Source organism: Mauremys mutica, chromosome 1 (genome assembly GCF_020497125.1).
Source record: "Mauremys mutica isolate MM-2020 ecotype Southern chromosome 1, ASM2049712v1, whole genome shotgun sequence".
Lineage (NCBI taxonomy): Eukaryota > Metazoa > Chordata > Testudines > Geoemydidae > Mauremys > Mauremys mutica.
The window spans coordinates 329263353-329284362 of NC_059072.1; the positions used below are offsets into that span (position 1 = coordinate 329263353).

Genomic DNA, 21010 nt, shown 5'->3' on the forward strand with positions numbered 1-21010 from the left:
ACATACTGTTTACCCGCTTTGGTGACATTGAGGCTAACCTTGGAGTCACCTCCCCCGCTGCCACATTCTCCTTTGTCGTACCACCATTTGTTTTTCAATTTGTCCAAGAGGCCTTGTTCATTCAGTTTTAAAACTGCGAGGTTAACAGCATTTCTTGAAACGATAAAACATATTTTGTAAGAAACTGCACAGCTGTTAAGATGTTAGAAGGAATGAGGACTTAAGCTCTTTTATAAGCTGGATCCACACGCTAAATAAACCTCTCATTTCCATTTGACAACCCCCCTGACAGTATAAATAATTTTGCTTATGTCCAGAGGCAAAAAAAAGTGTTTCCAGAATACAACAGACTTTTTTTTAAATGACCCAGCTTTTAGATAGTAAAATTCTATAAATTCTATGACCCAACCAAAGAGTTATGTGAGCATCTTTGCAAAATAATGATAAAAGTCAGACTGGATTTATATTTCTGGTTACCTTGAGTCTGTTTTGAATATGAACACTTATAGAAACAGGTCAATATGGGTCTAGATTTTTTTTTAGATAGGCAGTGTTATCGTTAGTGCTATAAAATAAAGGTTTTAAATCTCCTATTTTAAACTAAGGACTACAGTTATTTAAAAACTGGTTGACTATTAAATCTATCAAGGCATTTATCCTGCATTCACCACCTTTTTGGAGGCTTAACAGCTGTTTAGGATGCACTGCCTCATATCTTTGTTAATGATCACATAATGAGGTTTTAAATAATGAATTGATATGTGTCACAAGGCCTAAAGCTAGACAGCTAAATCAATATTTAATCATGCATATTATTAATAAAAGTTTAAATAACGCTTCACATGTTTATACTTTACCTACATGCTGGGTTTCCTAGGGTGTGGGGAGCACAGACAGTGCTACCTCCCTTTATGGGGTGCAGCATATTTCCCCCTAGACATCCAACCAGATCTGCCGGCTGATTTGGTGAGGGCAGGGAGCCATGACTCCATTTAATGTTGGGGCACCATTCACATCCATAGGGGCAGGATCCTTGATCTCCTGAGCACAGGGACTGCAGTTCTGGCCAGCCCTTGCATGGACTGCACAAGATGTACGTCTATGTGGGCAGGGTGAGTATGAGATGCTTCATACTACCTTCCTCTTCCCCTATGCCCCTGTGAAAAGATTAGCAGGAATCTATCCCTAAATAATAAATCCTGACCACACGCATGGAAGGAAGGTAAATGTTATTATCCCCATGTACAAATGGTGAAGCTGAGGAAGCAACACTTTCCCCTCCCGTTGCTTGTCCCTGTTGAAATCCCTCTGTGGAGGCTGTGCAGGGACTGGAAGGGGACTTCCTCTGTCCATGGCATCTTCCCATCACTAACTCTGAAGGACTTCAGTGGGGACATTGACTTACCTGCTGTCTCTCTCACTGATGTGGAACCGTGCAAGGAAGGTCTGGGAGAAGCAGCAAGTAGGAGATTCTTTGGCAGCAGGGCTCCTTAGGACTCCTGCTGCCAAGAGTCATAGGATGTAACAGTAGGGAATGAAGCTGGACAGGATCTCCAAAGAGATGATTGTGATTCCATGGATCTCAGGGGGATCCCATCAGAGTCTGATGGTGGAACCCTCTGCTCAGTAGGAAAGGGGCATCTGTGCTCCAGAGTTGAAGGAACAGATTAGAAACACAGTGAGTGCAAACTCATGGAGTTTTCCACCTCACACAGGGTCAGATACATTCCTGTTTATTGGGTAAATTCCCATTTTAGAACATCTCCTTTGTGCTTTATTGCCTGGAAATGACTTTTCATATGAGCCCCTATTGGAAACCGGGCAGATCTTTGCTAGTTAACTATGAAATTTTGGAAACTATTTCTAAACAGATGTGACCTGCTCCTCTTTTTATTGTAGTTAAATTTATATTAGATTGTCAATGCAGATAATGTAATTGCTTGCCTTCCCTTGAAACTGAAAAGGGAGAAATATAAGCTGTACTAGGAGTGATAACAGTCTGTTCTTTGTGGATAAAACCTTCGAGGGGAATTTAGCAGCCAGTCTGACAAATGTAATTTTATATGAGTACTCTAATTATGGGTCATGATCTAGAGGGAGAGGATAAATAGCAAGATTGGATTGAAATTGTTCATTTATCCCTTTTGTTCTGGGAAGCAACTGCTTCTAAACCAGAGATATTTACCATGGGTTTCTAATTAAGCTTTTAGAGACAAAGCTAGTGCTTTTAGACTGCTCATTACATTCGTAAAATTGCCAGAGCTTCCATTAACTTGAATGGGAGTTTTACCTGAGTGAGGACTGCAGGATTGAGGCCAAGATGGAAGCTGATCCCAGCAGCCTTGTTTCCTTGATACTGGACCATACTCTCTGTTTTGAAAAAGTTTTAACATATAAGGCTTAAGCCTACTGCCATTGAAGTCAATGGTGAAAATTCCCACTCGTGTCAATGGCAGCAGGAACAGGGTCTAACACAGCGCCAGAGTCTGCAAACCTCAGTCATGTTGCTCAGCACTTAAAAGAGTAGTGCCAATGACATGCTATTGAATGCCAAGGTGGCGGAGCCTGGGCCTTATTAAATAGGTGTGGTAGGGATAATGAGCTGCCTCTCAGGAGCAGCCCTAATTAAGGCCCCAGTTTGGCAATGCATTTAAACAAGTGTCTACCTTTAAGCCTGTGACTTCAATGGAGCTGCTTGTGTGCTTAGCATCAGCCCCTTACTTAAGTACGTTGCTGACTCAAGGCCTAAATGCAGATGAATCATGCATATTATTTAAATGAGATTTACTTGGGACCACTATAGACATAATAGTTTAGCTGCTATTTTGTAGTTTCTAAAAAGTATCTTTATGATCTTCAACATAAACCGTATTACATGTCAACAGTATTCTCTCTGGGCTAAGAACTCAGTCAGTGCCTATTCAAGTAAGTGGAGACTTTCCATTTACTTCAGTTATGACTGATAAAAAGCCTTAAATCCTGAAGTCATTAATCAATTCTTACTGTGTCCTTATTCAAGCAAAGATCTCTCATTGACTTCAGAGAAAATTTTTCCTAAAAACAGAGCAAAAATTTAACAACTTTATAATAAGGATTTTGCCCTTAGTACTACAAGTTTCAGAAGATTTTTCAGGTCAATGTTCATACAACTTAGATCTTTCTTCTGGCTATTCAAGGTCACTATTATAATCTGTATGTAAAAAACTAGACATGTTTGTTTTTTTAAAAGACACTGAAGAATTAAACCTCTTTTTTTAATTTCAGTCTGGAAGGGGGACATTATTCTCATTTACCAAGTATTCTACTTTTATCCCTAAAAGTATTTAAGGTTAGTGAGGAAAAGTTTCCCATAATCTTTTAGAGTAGCTGCAGCTGCTTGATAGAAGTCCTAAAACCCCCCAAACAACCCTCCCTCCACAAATACAAAAACCCCACCCATTCATGAGAGGGTTATTTAGCAGGGTTATTAGCCATATCCATAGACAGTTTCACAGCACAATAGAAAAATGGAAATAAAAAGGATGGAGAAGTAAATGAGAATTTAAGATGCAATCATTGTTCTGAAATGAAGCTCTATTGTTTCTAATTCTAACATATCGTATTCCTGGTTACATCTAGTAGGCCATGTAAAAACAGGTTAGTTTCACACTGCTCTTTCTATTGCTTTGTTATCAGGGTACAACTCAAAATATGTAAATAAACTGCTGCTCTCTTCCCAGTGAAACATACAGAGAGATTCTATGCTCAGACTGCAGTATCTGGTGCACAAATGTCATTGTGAAACAGAAATTTCTCAACAGGTTCGATGATGATTACTTTGAATTGAAAATATATTTGAGCCTGGAGGGCTAGATGACATCACTCTGACTCATGCTAAGTAGTTCTTCACTTAGGAGAAGTTCTCAGAACATGAGTACGAGTGGCAAAATTGCAATCCAAACTAGGGACAAATCCTAAAATCTTCACTCAGGCAAAACTTCCATTGAAAACTCCAATGAAGAACGTGAGACTTTTGCATGGGTAAGGATTAAATAGGAAAAACAGAATAAGTACTTTGTGATTTGGCCTGTAATACTTGCTATTACTTTGTATAATTATTAAAATCTTCATAAGTATTTTATTAATAAAGGAAAACCAGAATCCTTGGACACAATAGTCAAATCAGTTCAGCCCAATCTGCCTCCTCGTATATTGCAACTGTTTCCAATCTATCCCTCAGTTCATTATTCTTTGAGTGCATGTACAGTGTTTTCAATGTATGGATCTTGGGTACTGTTAAAGCAGCGGTACACACAGGGTATAGAGTTACAGCATGGGAGAGATTTGTTAAAACCATTACATGTCTCCTCATGCAGGAAGAGCACAGTAACAATAGCAAGCACAGCTTCAATTTCTACTTAACTGCCACATTTTTTTAAAGATCAATTTTTCAGTAATAATTTCCAAAAAAACCTTCCCAGATGGTTTAGGCTATTAGTTCACTGTATTTACTAGTGCCATTTGGAAGTATGTATTTGACAGTTAACAAAAAGTAGAACTACGCAGACAGAGAACAGTGCAGGTTGCCTACAGGACTTATACAACTGCACAGTTCTTTGCAAAAAATAAATACAAGTCTGGAAAGGAATAACTTGTCTTCCAGTTAAAAGAATCATTATATAAGTCCACTCCAAAGCTCACTAGAATCAGTGGAAAGATTTTCATTGACTTCAGTGGGCTTTGGATCATGGCAGTATTTAACAAGAGGAAATTTACAGTGGACGTCACTCAATAAAGTAGCAGTAGGTGGAATTCTGCCTTCATTTGAACTCAAGCATCTCCCATGGCTTACCTGGGGTTTCACAGGTGCAAATGATGGTGGAATTTTGCCCTGATATTGTTCTCCTGTAGTAGTGATCAAATAGTGGACACAGAAGTCCACTGACTTGCTGAAAACACTTTAAGGGAGTATTGCTAAACTATAGCATTATTTTATAGCTCAGCATTTTAGAGCCATTTAAATGCGCTAGTATATTTTAGAGCATTTGAAGGATAAAAAATATTAGTGTATCAAAGTGGTTTCCCTGAGGCCTCCTGAGTTTGAGTCCTCGTTGGGAGACACTGAGAAAGCTGGTTGACAGAAGATGGGGGAGCCAGGTGGCTCATCTTCTAGCATTGTCAGAGACTGAGCTTATGGACTAACATTGTTGAGGAAATCGGACATCTGTGAAAACAGAACAGAAAAGTGCCTTCCAATACGCACTGTTGCTCACTTCAGAAAGCAACAAAAGAACTCTTACTTGGAATTTAAAGCCAACTCACCTAGAAATTGCTCTGAACCAAAACCTCAGATCTGCACACCTGGGGACCATCAGAAATCCAGACCTGGATTCTGATCCTGTCTTTGCAATGGGCTAAACCAGAACCCCAGATCCAAAACCATTCCCAGAAGTTGGGGTGTTTGAAATCTGGATATAAATCTGAATTTTGTGTCTGGAGCCCATCACTACTTTCAACTGCTCAGATTAGTCATACAAATCTAGGGAGTTAGTGAACCAGTGTATTCACTCCAGACTTGAATGACCAACAGTACGTCTGATATTTCAGTTTGCATTACTGATAAAGGTAAAATGAAAGTCTCATGATCAATACGATAAGAAACATGTTTTAGGAAGAGGTTATATAAATAGGTCTATGTTCAGGCATAACTGGGTCAAAGAACAGGACTGGACTCTTTAGTTCCTAAGTCCACCTTGCACGGCATGAGGCGGCAGATCCCCAGCTGGTGGGAATTGTCGGCTCTCCAGTGAAGTCAATGGTGTGATAACAAATTACAACAGACAAGGATCTGGCCCAAGCAGCACAAAAGTGGATTTAAAGCCATGGAGGATTCCGCCTGTGGAAGAGGAGCTATCTGTTGGCATAGCTGTTTCCTGCCCTCCTACTCATGGCATTGTAGGAGGGCAGTTCTGGTGATGGTGTGAGTGGGGAAGGGATGTGATGCAGCTGAGCTCAGGGACCTTATGCTAGTGGTACAAGTTAGAGCTGTCCCCTTACCACTGTAACTCGCACCAGGGCCAGAGGGCTCAGGATCAGAAAGCCACAGCTGGTTCCTGGACAGCCTCCCTTCTCACTACATTCCAGCTCTGCTTGGATGCAGTTGAGAATCTGTCACAGAGATATTTCATTAAATACATGTAGACACATGTTTATAGCCTGTTCACATCAGCCTTTAAAATTATTTATCATACAGAATAATTTAAATCACATCTTATCCGGCAAAAAGTAAAAATGTGTCTGGTTTTTTTGGCTACCTATTTTAATGATGTTTTGGAAAGTGCTGATGTTAGATTCTAATACCAGTACAATCTGCATGTGTTTGACAATTCATCAAAACAAATGGAGTGCAAATTGTATGAAAGTAGTTGGATATGTTTAATAAATTAGGAATGAAGTAAGCATTCCTTTATTAAGAAAGCTCTATCCAAAGTATATCTGATATTTTTTCTCAGAAGACTTGAAGGATCCACAGTGGAAATAAAAAAAAATATCTAAAGGCAGGATGCACATTTAAAAGGAAAACAATCTGGTCACTTCAAAGGTCTAAGGACAAACTTTCTAAAATGCAGCCTCTAATTTTGCATGTGCAATCACTTGCAGGAGCAATTCTTCATGTACTGCTATTTACACATACAAAATATTTACACACCCAAATTATGTGCAAATACTATAATTTTAAAACACAAGTGACAGACATGAACAGATTGCACATGTAATTGAAAATTCAAGTAAATTTACAGTCTGGCTTTGAGACCCCTTTGAAAATTTGGCCCATAGTTTATATTAAATAAAGATTTATTAGCTTAAGTTGGACTAGACTCCATAATAAGATTACAATTGAGCAATTTGGTTGGTATTTATGGGGTAACTAACGTTTCTTCAGCAAAAGGAAATGAAGGTCTGATTCTGTTCTCACTTATCTTTGATTCTGGTGTAACTTCACTGACTTCAGTGGAGTTACTCCTGATTTACATTGGGGTAAATGAGAGCAGAATCAGGCCTTATGGCCCCAGTTCAGCAAAGCACTTTAACACATACTTAATTATCAGAGGGGTAGCTGTGTTGGTCTGTATTCACAGAAACAACGAGGAGGCCAGTGGCACCTTAAAGACGAACAGATTTATTTGGGCATAAGCTTTTGTGGGTAAAAAACCCATTTCTTCAGATGCCCATGAAAGCTTATGCCCAAATAAATCTGTTCATCTTTAAAGTGCCACCGGACACTTAATTATGAGCATACGAGTAATCCCACCCCTACTCAGGAAAGGTCTTAAGCATGTAACTACTCTTAAATCTCAATGAAGGGATAGAAGTTAATAGGATTTAAATATGGGGCCCTTAAACCAGATAGTTAAAGATATTTAGGTGCCTAAAGATGCAGATACTGCTAATTCCAACCAATAATGGGAAACAGGCACTTACACACTTTTGAAAACCCTATTAGGCACCTATCTGCATCTTTAAGTGCCTAAATATCTTTGACAATCTAGTCCTAGCTCCTGTACATAGCAATAGAATTTTTCAAAGTGGGAATTTTTCTATTGATTCCAAGGGGCAGGATTGTGCTGATAAGTAACAGCAGTCCAAAGCCTGAAACTGGTAATAGATGTTCCAGCAAAGACTGGGAGTGGGAGTCCCAAAGTGCTCAGCAATGGTATAACTGTAGCCCATGTGTGGGAGTTTTATTATTGACTTCTTGCAGTGTAGCGTTAGACCCCTGCCCACCGCATTGAAAATTCCATCTTGGTAGTGTGAGGATTCTGAGGTTTCCCACACTTTAATTCAATGGAACTTTTTCAAAATCAATTATTAAAATAATGTTTAAGAACTCACTTAAAATGTAATGTTTTAAAATGGACACCCCTCATGCAAGGTGTTTAATATCTAGCCTGATTCTTCTCTCACCTCTGATGTGGCCAGTTCAAAGCTCCCTGCCCTGTTTAAACCCTGCATAGGGGCTGCAGAGGCATTTCAAGTAGTTGCCTCAGCATCCCCTGTGTACCACATAAAGGGTCATGGTGCTGGTCCAACATAGGCCTGTGCGGAAGGCCAAGCAGGGAGCAAGCTAGGGGAGAGGCCACAAGCTATATTTAGACATGGTCCCGTAGCCCCGACATCTTGTTCAATTGGTGCAGAGGGACTGCAGCTACTCTTCCAGTCGACACACTGGATTAATAGCTATAGGGTATGTGTGGGATGGATGGACTGCACAATAGTCTCCTGGCTTAGAGAAGTGGATTTCAGCTGTTCATCTCCTTTGCACTGCACTTGCCTAAAGACTCATTACCCTGGCTTTCCATGGGCAGATTTCACCCGTACACAGGTGTAAATCGGGGGGAACTCTATTAAAATAGATTGTGGTTCCTTTTACTGGTAAAAATCATGTGTGAGCACAGTCGGGCCCAGCAATTGCTTAAATATCAGCGTGGTCGTGTTTTACACTAACTTTATCCAGGGGTAAATGGCTATGTAAGATGAAGGGCATGGGAGAATCAGATCCATGGTTCCTGCCTGGAATGCATATGATCTTAACGTCACAAGACACAGGAAGTAAGGGTCATAGACGAGAAGGGGAGAATTAGCAGAAGGAGAGAGGGGATAATAATAAGTTCAGTGATGCAGTAACTTAGGCAGCCATGTGCACATCTTGGTGATCCTGTTGCTTTTTTCCTCTTTTAATTGATATGACATTTGGGGGATGGGGATTTTTTTTCTGGCAGGATGTATTTTTTCTGTTTTGTGGTGGTTTTTTGCAGCTGTTCAGAGGTTTGTAAAGTTAATATAAGCCCCAGGGTCATGCATTAATGGGCAGAATTGAGACAGTCAAACATGCATGGTAAATGCACAATGTCAGATGGCTCTGCACCACGTCACCATCACGTGTGTTGTGTGCATTGTATCATAAAACAATAATCAATGTAACATAAATGCTGCTCAGTTAATGTGCCATGTCATCTAGCTTTAAAAACTATTATAGTAACTTCACTATAGAATCTAAGCACTGAGAGTCCATAGCTATGCAAAAATCCCACAGATCTTTCACCAGTATACAGACCAAAGTTACTACAACCCCACTTCGCTTCTGAGGGAAGAAAAGGGACATGTGCTTTGGCCCTTGTTGTTCTTTGCAGTTGTGCAGTACAACTGCTGCTAGCAAATTATATTTTCTTCATGAATAAGGGCATTTCGATTTGTGCCACCATTGAAGCCTATGGAGCTCTGCTAGTTTACCCCAGCTGAGAATCTAGCTCCAGCATGGAGTATTGAGATGCTCTTTCACTAACTTCTTCTGTTATTCCAAAATTTATGGCAGTTGTGAGACAGATACTGGTAGTGTTGGTAAGCAACACAGCTCCATATTAAAGAAAAAGCCAATTGCCTCATTGAGAAAACAGTGAGCTAAGACGTGGTTCAAGAATAAAAATAAACAGCAAGTAGTGTGATGGTTAGGAAGACCTAGACACCAGCTGGCATTAACTTGCACTGTTGTAGGATATTAAAGAGTTGCTGTTACTGCTGCTGCAGTTGCAATGGCAGCTGGAAATTCTGGAAATGAGGAATTTGGTAACAGTGCAGTAAGGTGCTGTTTTGAAGTTCTTCTAAGGATTAGCTCATCGAGAGTAATGCTTGTTCCTGTCACCTGCAAATCACTGTCACCCAAGAAAAAGCCAAACACCTGCTCATTGCAGTGCAATATTACTTTGACATACAAAATGTGGAACTATTACTACTGTTCTGATCTCCATTCTTCTTTACTTAAAGACAGGCCTCTACCATCAACCCTCTCCTTTCCTCTCTTTGTTATGCTTCATTTAGCTCAAAGAGAAGGAAGTGGAAGAATGCCAACTCCTGCCCACTTCATCTACTACAACATCACTTTGCATGTGTATGCTAAGGCCCACAATAATAGTGAATCCACATCTGATATTCCCATAGTCACAAGAAGAGACAGGATATAACCTGCATGCAATGGTCTCTCATTAAGTAAAAGTGATCTTTGCTGGGTCAACTATGTTTCTGTCACAAAAGACTGAGTGAAGATAGAGGCCTTCACCATTCATTTAAAACTCATACACCCACCATCGGCCTCTGATGCTGAGCAAGTTCTTGTTGCAAACAATGAGGGCAATGTTTTTTAAACCAACAGTACTGTGATCAATATCCTACTTACTGCTAATACCCCTACACCTTTGGCTGCTACAACTGTCTGCTGACCACATCTCTCCACCACTATTTAGACAAATTTGGCTTTCAGCAATATTACTACAGGTGACCAAATAGAAGTAACTAGAACTCCAACATATGTTGTACCTCAGCTAGTGAACTGAATGCCCCAATAACAACTCTGTGGATGAAATGAGACAATCACTATGCTCTCAGATGAACACACACCGATAACTTGTATTTTGTGAGTCATAGTAGTTGTTCTTCTGAGGATTCTGACTATCCTGAATTGAGGATGAGGCTACAAAGGAAGATTCTACATTGCATACATTGCAGTCCCCTACTGAAAAGGAATAAGCTGTGCATTTGTGCTGCTTAAAAAAAAGCATTCTTCCCTCACTATCTCTTCCTGGACTCAGTAGGATTTGATATAGCAATAATGGATTATCCTGTGCCCATCTGAGACCACCATATTATGTCTTCTGAAGCCAAGGGAATGCTGGGCACATAGACAGTTTATAAGGGCAACTAGGATATCAGACGCGGGTGGCAGCTGCTTCGGCAACTTTCTATTTTTCACTCCACTCAACACTGCCCAGCAATGGAGGGACTAGGACTGAAGATTTTACAGACTCTACCCACTAGAGAAGTCTTGCACACATTGTTTCTATGCCAATCCAGCCCCAGGCTGAACTATGCATTCTGATATAGGAATTCTGCTACTTCCTGGAACCACTCAAAACTTGTTGCCAGCTGCCAATATGAATTAGGGGAAAGAAAATATCAGACTGGACTGATTTCACAAGTCCAGCTTTTGAATTCCTAAATTGCTGATTGACAAGTGGATGTTATCATCAAATGTTTTGCATGGCAGAAATATGACAGATCCAAGATCCTAATGGCTACCATAAAAAAGAGCCTCTGGCATTTTTGAAAGTGATTTTTCCAAGATTTATGTACATTTATGCACGTTGTCCTGCTGGAGACATGGTGAAAAATGGCCCTGTTGTAAATGGGTGTGACTTCCATTGATGTCACTGGAATACATCCCACTTACATCAGGTTGAATTTGGCCCTCTGTGGATAAGGAATTGGCTGAAGACTAAAATGCGCCATCCTTCATCTGCAATGCTCTTGTCATAGAATCATAGAAGATAGGGTTGGAAGAGACCTCAGGAGGTCATCTAGTCCAATCCCCAGCTCAAAGCAGGACCAACACCAACTAAATCATCCCAGCTAGGGCTTTGTCAAGCTGGGCCTTAAAAACCTCTAAGGATGGAGGTTCCACAACCTCCCTACGTAACCCATTCCAGTGCTTCACCACCCTCCTAGTGAAATAGTGTTTCCTAATATCCAGCCTAGACTTCCCCTACTGCAACTTGAAACCATTGCTCTTTGTTCTGTCATCTGCTACCACTGAGAACAGTAGAGCTCCATCCTCTTTGGAACCCCCCTTCAGGTAGTTGAAGGCTGCTATCAAATCCCCACTCACTCTTCTCTTCTGAAGACTAAACAAGCCCAGTTCCCTCAGCCTCTCCTCGTAAGTCATGTGCCCCAGCCCCCTGATCATTTTCATTGCCCTCTGCTGGACTGTCTCCAATTTTTCCACATCCTTTCTGTAGCAGGTGGCCCAAAACTGGACGCAATACTCTAGATGTGGCCTCACCAGTGACGAATAGAGGGGAATAAACACTTCCCTTGATCTGCTGGCAATGCTCCTACTAATGCAGCCCAATATGCCATTGGCCTTCTTGACAACAAGGGCACAATGTTGACTCATATCCAGCTTCTTGTCCACTGTAATCCTCAGGTTCTTTTCTGCACAACTGCTGCTTAGCCAGTCAGTCCCCAGCCAGTTATCTCATCATAGAAGGCAATCAGGATGGTCAGGCATGACTTGCCCTTGGTGAATCCAGGTTGGCTGTTCCTGATCACCTTCCTCTCCATCAAGTGCTTTAAAATGGTTTCCTTGAGGACCTATTCCATGATTTTTCCAGGGACTGAGGTGAGGCTGACTGGTCTGTAGTTCCCTGGGTTCTCCTTCTTCACTTTTTTAAAGATGGGCACTATATTTGCCTTTTTCCAATCATCTGGGACCTCCCCAGATTGCCACAAATTTTCAGAGATAATGGTCAATGGCTCTGCAATCACATCAGCCAATTCCCTCAGCACCCTCGGATGCATTAGATCTGAACCCAGGGACTTGTGCATGTCCAGCTTTTCTAAGTAGTCCTTAACCTGTTCTTTCACCACTGAGGGCTGCTCACCTCTTCCCCATATTGTGTTGCCCAGGACAGCAGTATGGGAGTGGACCTCGTCTGTGAAGACCAAGGCAAAAAAAGCAGTGTATACTTCAGCTTTTTCCACATCATCTGTCACTAGGTTGCCTCCCCCATTCATTAAGGGTCCTACAATTTCCCTGACCTTTTTCTTGTTGCTAACATACCTGTAGAAACCCTTCTTGTTACCCTTCACATCCCTTGCTAGCTGCAACTCCAGTTGTGTTTTGGCCTTCCAGATTACACCCCTGCATGCTTGAGCAATATTTTTATACTCCTCCCTAGTCAGCTGTCCAAGTTTCCACTTCTTGTAAGCTTCCTTTTTGTGTTTAAGCTCACCGAAGATTTCAAGCCAAGCTGGTCGCCTGCCATATTTTATATTCTTTCTGCACATTGGGATGGTTTGTTTCTGCATCCTCAATAAGTTTTTTAAAAAAGCCTTCTTTGTCCTGTTGGTATGTTTCCTGTGAGATGTCCAGCCAAACCTTTCCTTCCTCTCTTCCTTCCTAGTGGTGGTGCCCGGTGATAGCAGTTTGATAGTTTGTCCTGTCTATCAACTACATTACAATCTCCTGGGTTTCATGATGTTTACAATGAAATACAGAGTACAAATTAATTTATCAGAACCTTTCTCTGACAAACACCAAGAGGCTTTTCATGGCCGAACCATACAGGAGAACTACAGAGGAGAAAAATGCAGCAAATCAAGATAATATTTTGTGCCAGTAGGTCCATGGCTGGTAGAGGTGAATAATAATGTATCTGATTAAACTAAGCTGTTTTCCTACTTGTGGAATGCTTTTGCAGTCTCCTGAAATGTATGTGCCATTCAAAATTATGTGACAAACATCTTCTGAATTTTGTCAATCTATGGATTGGCTCAGATTACTGAAAATTTCAACTGTGTTTCTTAGTTCTTAATCAGTTCCAACTGGATGAGGGCAAAATCACTTGTGGAATGAAAGCTTGAGTATCCAAATTTAGATTTGCATTTCCACAGAGGCATATTCTCGAAACTTTGAAATGTATTTACTATGAATATTTGGGCCAGTAAAACTCAGTCACACAAAAGGGAAACAACAATAGCTGAACTGAATTCATTAAAAATAATTAGAGCCAATATTTATGAAAAAATGGCTTCCCTTATTTCATGAGATGTAATGCCTGGAAACAATTAATATCTCTGTTGCCTGATTCTTTCTTGTTATTTATGTACCATACTGGGTGGTTAATATTTCCCTAAATACTAGATTTAGTGCATTTTTCAGTACATTCAATGTGTTGTATATTAATTTGCAAATATTAGCACTTTTCTCATCTCTTTGTCAACTGGTCACTGGTTGGGTGTTAGTTATGTTACTTATAAGTCTCTCTCTCATTTTTTTTTCATTATTTGTATAACACAGGCTTCCTTTTAGGTGGAAAAACATATTTGTAATAAGAGTTGCTATGATAATTAGCATTTTGATGTGAACATCAATATACTTGGTCTTTTTCAGGCTAAGGAGAAAGTGATCTCCAGAACTGAAGACCCATCATTGATCATGTCCTTGTCATACAAACCTAGGGCCTGCCAGCTTGAGAGTCCAAGCTGATCTTAACTGCCAGAGGTGGTCTCCAAGCCAAATCATAAAAACTCTATAGATTAAGTCCAACACCAGGAATTCCTCCCAGAAATGAAATGGGAATCTGTGTCATCTGTGGCATACATGTGTAATATGCTTCATATACAAAACACTGCTAAGTAAATGGAAACAGAGGCACTCTGCCTTAGCTAGAATTTCTGAGTGGTCTTCAAGGGTAAACCCATGTAGAGTGCACTGCACTAATCCAGCTAGGAGGTGACAATGACATGGATAATCATGCCAAGGTCTACAATGAGAGGAAAAGCTGCAGCCTGCTTGCCGAGTGAAGCTGAAAAAGTGAACTATTGGCACCACTGCTACCTGTACTCCCAGAAACAACCAATGATCTAGCAGAACTCCTAGACTGTAAATGTTAGACACATAGCATACTCCTTAGTTAAGCCTTCTCTGGCTGTTTCTGATCAGGATTACCTTTGTCTTTTCTGAACTGAGTATCAGCCAACTAGCTCTTATCCAAGCTCCAATCGCACCCAGACTCTGGGAAAGATGAATGACTGAACCAGATTAAACAAATGTAAACTGAGTATCATCCACATTCTAATGGCACTGCAACCCAAGCAGTTTAATTCTCTCTTTATTGATCAGGTGCAGTGATAAAAGAACTCCACACTTGGCAGCCATGGGACAAAAGACCAATTGCCTGCTACCATTCCTCTGAGTCCTGTGAATTCATTTATCGCTGTCAGGTCCGAGATGTGTTAACACTTCATGGCCAACTGCATTAAAAGCAACTGATACAACTAAAGAATCCTCATGGAAATGTGATCTTTATCCATTGTCAGAAGGAGACCATCAACTAACAAACCTATGCGGTTGATGCACCATATCCAGGCCTAAAACTAGATCAAAAAAGGTCAAGGAAATTTGAGCTCTCTGGGTATTGCCAGTTGCTTTATCACACTCTCTCAGTAATGCTCCTTAACAAGGAGGATTAGAGAGGAGGCAATAACTGGTAAGATCATCAACACCCAGAAATAGTTTCTTAAACTAATTGCAGTGCAAGTTCTTTAAGGCCATTTTATTATATGTAGGTACAGTGCTTAGCACAATGGGCCCTGTTCCGTGGTTGGAACCTCTAGATGCTACCACAATGAAAATAATAATATAGGATAACGTGAAGCCTGAGTGAAGTGCTGAGTTTTGTGTTGTCTAATGACAGATCAATACTATAAAAATGAAACAAATACAGCTATGTCATATAAAGCCTAATTTGGTCAGCAACAAAACCAGGAATTAGTTGGAAGAATTCCTAGGGCTTTCTTTCAGGAATTGATGACGAAGGTATGATAAACTGAAATGAGTGCAAATTTTGCCAGCAACCAGAGTGAGAATATTGGTCCACAGTCCACTCGCCAATGCTTTGATAATTAAAATGACCTGAAGCCAGCTGAATATCAAACATCAGGTGAAATTATTAGACAAGGGCAATCCAATCCCCCCAGCAGCCACCCACATAACGTTGTCACTATCAGTGGACCTATGTACAGAACAGCAAATGCTACAATAACCATGTCAGCCAAGCTAAGTGCAGACAAGTGAGCACAGCAGTATTAATGATTGCAATCCTCTGAACACACGCAGCCAGGTATCACAGAAAGCAAGCCATGGAAGTTATTAATTGAACTCTATCGTGGATGTAGGGATCTTGTAATTGGTAATACACAGAACACATGCCCCTTGTGGTTAGCAAAATCAAACAGAAAGGTATTGGGGCCATTGCTGATTGAGATTGCTGCTAATGGCTTTCTAAGGAAGGCAGGGTGCCAGCTTCTCTCATTAGGTGGTTATGCCTGTGTTCAAGAAATCATTGCTTAGACTTTAAATTCTAGCTATATGCTTGTGCTCTTTTTAAGCAAGGGTACTGAGAAAGTTGTAGTGGAGTTAAATTTGGCACCAGATCTAGCCATCAGATAGACTTTTCATGTTCAAAGCCCTGCATACATTAAGTAATTAATCATCACAAAATCCCTTTGAGGTTGGGGAGCAAACGTAATTACCATGCCTCAATTTACAGATGATAAATCAGGAAGATGAAGTGGTTTCCCCAAAGCCACAGAGCAAGTCAGTGGCAAGTCCAAGACTTCCTAAAACATCCTGCACTCTCTCCTCCAATCTAAACTGACTCTCAGATTTCCTTGCTCCCTTCCAGACAGGCTTTCAGTCTGGGTATGGAATAAAGACCAAAGTGGTCTCCCATTGGCTGATGGTCTCCCTAGTGATGGTCAAAGTCTAACAGTCCATGCTGATTCTTTTAGCTCTATCAACAATCTTTGAGCATGAGATTTTCTTGGCTTGTCTGGAGACCCTGGCAAGGTTAGATGGGATCACAGTGAAATAGTCCTATTTTTATAATTCAGAGATTCCAGAGGGTTGTGTTGATTCTAGGCTTTCTTATGTGGGGTTCCATGAGGATTTCTGCAGTCAGCCATTCAAAATGTATATGAAGCCACTAGGGGAATTTGGGATGTGGTGCCATTATTATGTGGATGACACAGAGCTTTACATCTCTTTTTTATTTAGCCCAGATGGGTTCCCTTTGCTTTCCTAATAACTGGATAAGATTGGGACTTAGATAAGAGTTAGCTGACACTCAATCCAGATACAAGAGTTGAAGCTGGATGGTTGGGAAGAATAGTTTCAAAGTTAGTTATGGACAATGTCTGGCCCTAAGATTGAGGGCATTTAATTACTCTCTGTCAGTGAGCTACTACTGATTCCCCAAATGCTCCTGGAGTTCCAGGTGGCTGTGTGAAGACACCATTTTTTCATCAGGCTTAGCACAATATTTGCACCAACTTTTTTTTGACATTGCAATTCATGCCCTGGTGGCCTACAGATTGGATGAATACAGTGCACTCTACATGGATCTATGACTGAAGATGCTTCGAAAGCTAGAGGAGGTGCAGAAAGCATCAGCCTGTTTATTTAGTGGTGCTAGCTGCCAGAAACATCTCATACCAGTGCTCCATAGACTGCCATGGCTTTCTCTTCACTTCTGGTCGCAATTCAAGGCTTTCATAGCTTGAGTTCAAGATGCTGAAGCCCATTATGAGTAGAGATAATGATCATGTGTTCATGCAAACTTGAAGAAAAATGATCTTTTAAAACATCATTAGTACTTTAGAGTTTTTGTGGAACAGGTGTTTTTTAAAACTAATTTGATGAAATCCATCAAGTGCTAAGTACTACACATATATGAATATTAAAGGTTATTCTGCACAACCACCCACAAATTAATATGAAATAAGATTAAATGTGTAACACAAACTGATAAAAACACTCAAGATATTCAAAGTTAAATCTTAAAAGTACAGAACAAATTAGCCCCATTGGCAACAGAAAGGAACTGGGCATTGGTCTCAGTTCAGAATTTACTGGCTTTTATTGGTTTGTGTCACAGCATAAATACAATTTTTCTAAACTAAATTATAGGTCTGGTTAAAAATTTCCCACCAAAACTTTTTTTTCCTCCATAGCAAATTGAGTTTTCATCTAAATAATTTTTTTGCAGAGGTATCCACTTTTCCTTTTTGATTTTTTGAAAACCTAATTTTTTTTTGCCAAAATCTGTAGTTTTTGGCTGAAATTTTTTTTTTGGCAACTGAGAACCAAATTATTTCTGGTATTTGGGTTTTTGACTTTTCATGAGAAATTCTAAATATTTTGAAAAAAAAAAGTATTGCCCAACCAGTTCTATTAAATTCCCTTGCCTTGCATTATTAAAAAATGTATGAGATTATAAATAACTGTCATTCACCTAAAACATTCAAAATTACACCTCGGTCCTGCAAGCTGCTCTTTGTAGGTCAGTAGGATGCCACCTGGGCACAGGCCAGCCTGCAAAAACTCCTTTGTAGAATCAGAGCCTGAAGGTCCAAAAGTTTAAATAATGGCATTTGCTTGAGTTACACAAATGGCTTGCGAGAAAGAGCTATAAAAAAATCTAGACTGAAATTTTCATGCCTATGGGTGTAAATTGGGTACCTAAATCCATATCAAGGGAGCTAAAGGTCTTCCACTGGATTTAGGTGCCTAACTTTAGGCGCACATGTTTGAAAATTTTCACTTCACTAGCTTGAAACATATAAGCAATTGCCTAGTAAATGAGCTTAATGTGTAATTATATACTTGGAATGCCTATTATGTAGATAGATGGCCTGCCAGGTGTTGTCTATTCTCATCTGCAGGCCTTGCTTGTCCCTAGTGCTGATGAAAAAAGATACAAAGCAGCAGGATTTTCCTTCAGATACACTGTACTCACTATGTGTTGAAAGAAAATTTCTCTCTTACCTTGGTCCTGGTGGTGGTTTGCCCCCCTCAATCCCTCTAAGAGAAATAATGGAAGCTGAACAATAGAAAGTGAACTTATATCAGCTAAGACTCAACTGTGGAACTCCATTCTCTCAGGCCATATGAGACTCTCTGCCAATTGCTCTGTACTCTAAGGTGGTGTATACATTTTCAGAGGATGGTGCATAAACTGCATTCAAGCCCTGAGTATGGGAAAACTGGCAGAGTCCTGAGAGAAGTTGCCAAGAATGAGCCTGACCTGATAGAAGGTCATGTTTGATTGTTCAACTTTCAGTAACTTGCTGAAAGACCTGGCTAAATAATGCCCAAAGATGGAGGGCCTTATTGAAGTTTGACTCTGTCCCTACTCATTGACGTCAGTGGGATGGAATATGGCTGAGCAGGAAATGAATAAATAGATACATCAACCGAGGAAACGGTAAGGGGTTTTGAGCCTCATTCCTGTCAGACACCATATAAACCAGTTCAAGTGAATAATCATTGTCCTGTAGCATGTCATCATTCCATCCCACAATCTTTTAAACTCATTGTGTCTACCTGGGTACTCATGTGGCCTATGTTACTTACTTTCTGAGCATCTCACAGGCATTTATCCTCATGACACACCGATGTGGTAGAGAAATATCATTCCAGTTTTCATGATGGGACCTGAGACACAGAGTAGCTTACATGACTTGCTCAAGGTTACACAGGAAGATTGTAGCTGATTTAGATACCTAACCCAGATCTCCTGAGTCCTAACTCAGTGTCCATCTACTAGATTGCCCTTCTACCTCCTCCCATTTTAGGTACTGGCTTATTGACTCCTACCCTATCATCCAGTATGATACTGTATGCTGATCTCACACATTGTTCTTGGTTTAAAACAGGACTCAGGAGGAAAGGAAAGAAAACATTCAGACTACTTCTGAGGGTGAATGTCTTAACAGATCCATACTGCAAACCTGTGTAACATGTCTGCATGGCCAGTCTGTGACTCTTGCGGGGTCCACCTAGCACTTAATGCAAATTGGAAGTTGGCAGTTACCCCACCAAATAGATGATTATTAAAATGTTTTTTAGTCTCTCTATTTGCTTCTCAGATGTCACGGTTACCTGCAGAGTTATTGTTACAAGCTGCTGAATGTATTTTCGTCAGTCTGTTACCTGTCCTTATTCCACCTGCCATTTATTTGAACATTATTATCTTAGTGGGATACATATTTTAGGGCCACATCCTGCTCTCATTGAAGTCAGTGGAAATTTTTCCACGAGCTTCAACGATAGCAGGCTGTGAGGCTCCCTGGTAATTTCCCAGGTATTGACACCTGAACAACCAGGAAGTATAGTGAAAAGAAAAGAGAGAACAATAATTGGAAGCATTGTTAAAATATAACAGGCTACATCCCACCTTCTGTTGTGCTGGTGTACAAGTACCTGGCGAAGAGTGAGAGTAGAGGACAGGCAAAGTCTACTGCAACCAAGCAGGATACTTTCTTAGTGCCTCTATGAATGGGGAACAATGATTATACTTACATACTTCCTAGGGGTATTCTGAAGATTAGTGTTTGCAGAGCACCTTGGGATCCTTGAATAAAAGTTACTATAGACGTGCATACAGAAATGATGGTAGTTTTTGAGAGATTCTGGTTTGTACTGGTAGTTTTAATGAGGCTCTCTGATTACTTTTGCAATTTTAGCTTTCATGCCTGTTATCTAGATTAACACCTTGACAAATGTAATTTGGTCTGATTTCCGGGTTAAATGAAGGCAAAAGAAAATATGAAGCTGATGAAGCTTCCATTTTGTTTAACTTCAAATAACTCAAAAATGGACACACCATTAGTTTATTTCACAAAGCTTTGATTCCTTGCTGGAATATCGTACGATAAAATGAGCCTGGAGCAAATCCTGTTTTGGTATTGACACAGCCTGTCATGAACTGGTATGAACAATGCCACAATAATAATGAACTAACTAGCTTTTTCCCATCTCATGCCCTTGCAGGCTTAAAAAGATCATAGCAACCTTCAGAAATCTCCAAACACTTGGGCTACAAGGTGTCACATAGCAGAACAGCATAGAGTTTCCTTCTTTAACCATCACTTAATTTTGGAAGAACAAAGCTGTTGTGCAAACGTTTAAAGAAACTGAACAATGAAATTACTCTGATATTAAGCCCGTATTAAAGCTGAATAGAGAATGGTATTTCAGCCTCTTACATTGGAATGCCATGCTGCTGGGGTCACAGGTGAACCCACTTTTCAGCACAATGGCTGTAGTTAGAAGTGGTTTTCAAATGCCAAAGGAAATTAAAATTTTCAGTTAAAAATACCGTATTGTCCTGAGTATAGGCCGCACTTTTCCCCCCTAATTTAAGTCTTTAAATTAGGGGTGCGGCCTATAATCAGGAACTTGAAAAAAAACAATAAAAATACTTCAAATCCCAGCCGCGGCGGGGAATCAGAGCGCTCTGGGCTGCCCGCCGCGGCGGGGAGCCCAGAGCGCTTTCAATCCCAGCCGCAGCCGGGAATCAGAGCGCTCTGGGCTGCCCCAGCAGTGTCCCCGCCTCCCCCGCCACCCGGCCCCGGC

At 40.5% G+C, this 21010-nt stretch overlaps 1 protein-coding gene across 7 annotated transcripts in view; it reads right to left on the reverse strand.

Moving 5' to 3' along the window:
• Window positions 1-21010, reverse strand: part of GRIA4 (glutamate ionotropic receptor AMPA type subunit 4) — a 329847-nt gene that overhangs the window by 20412 nt on the left and 288425 nt on the right. For 2 of the 7 annotated variants that reach the window (XM_045018828.1, XR_006579769.1), the window contains exon 14: window positions 39-153. The exons of the other annotated variants lie outside the window; for them this stretch is intronic. In XM_045018828.1, coding sequence (XP_044874763.1) covers window positions 39-153 — 115 coding nt within the window. The remainder of the gene's footprint in view (window positions 1-38; window positions 154-21010) is intronic. 7 annotated transcript variants of the gene reach the window in all.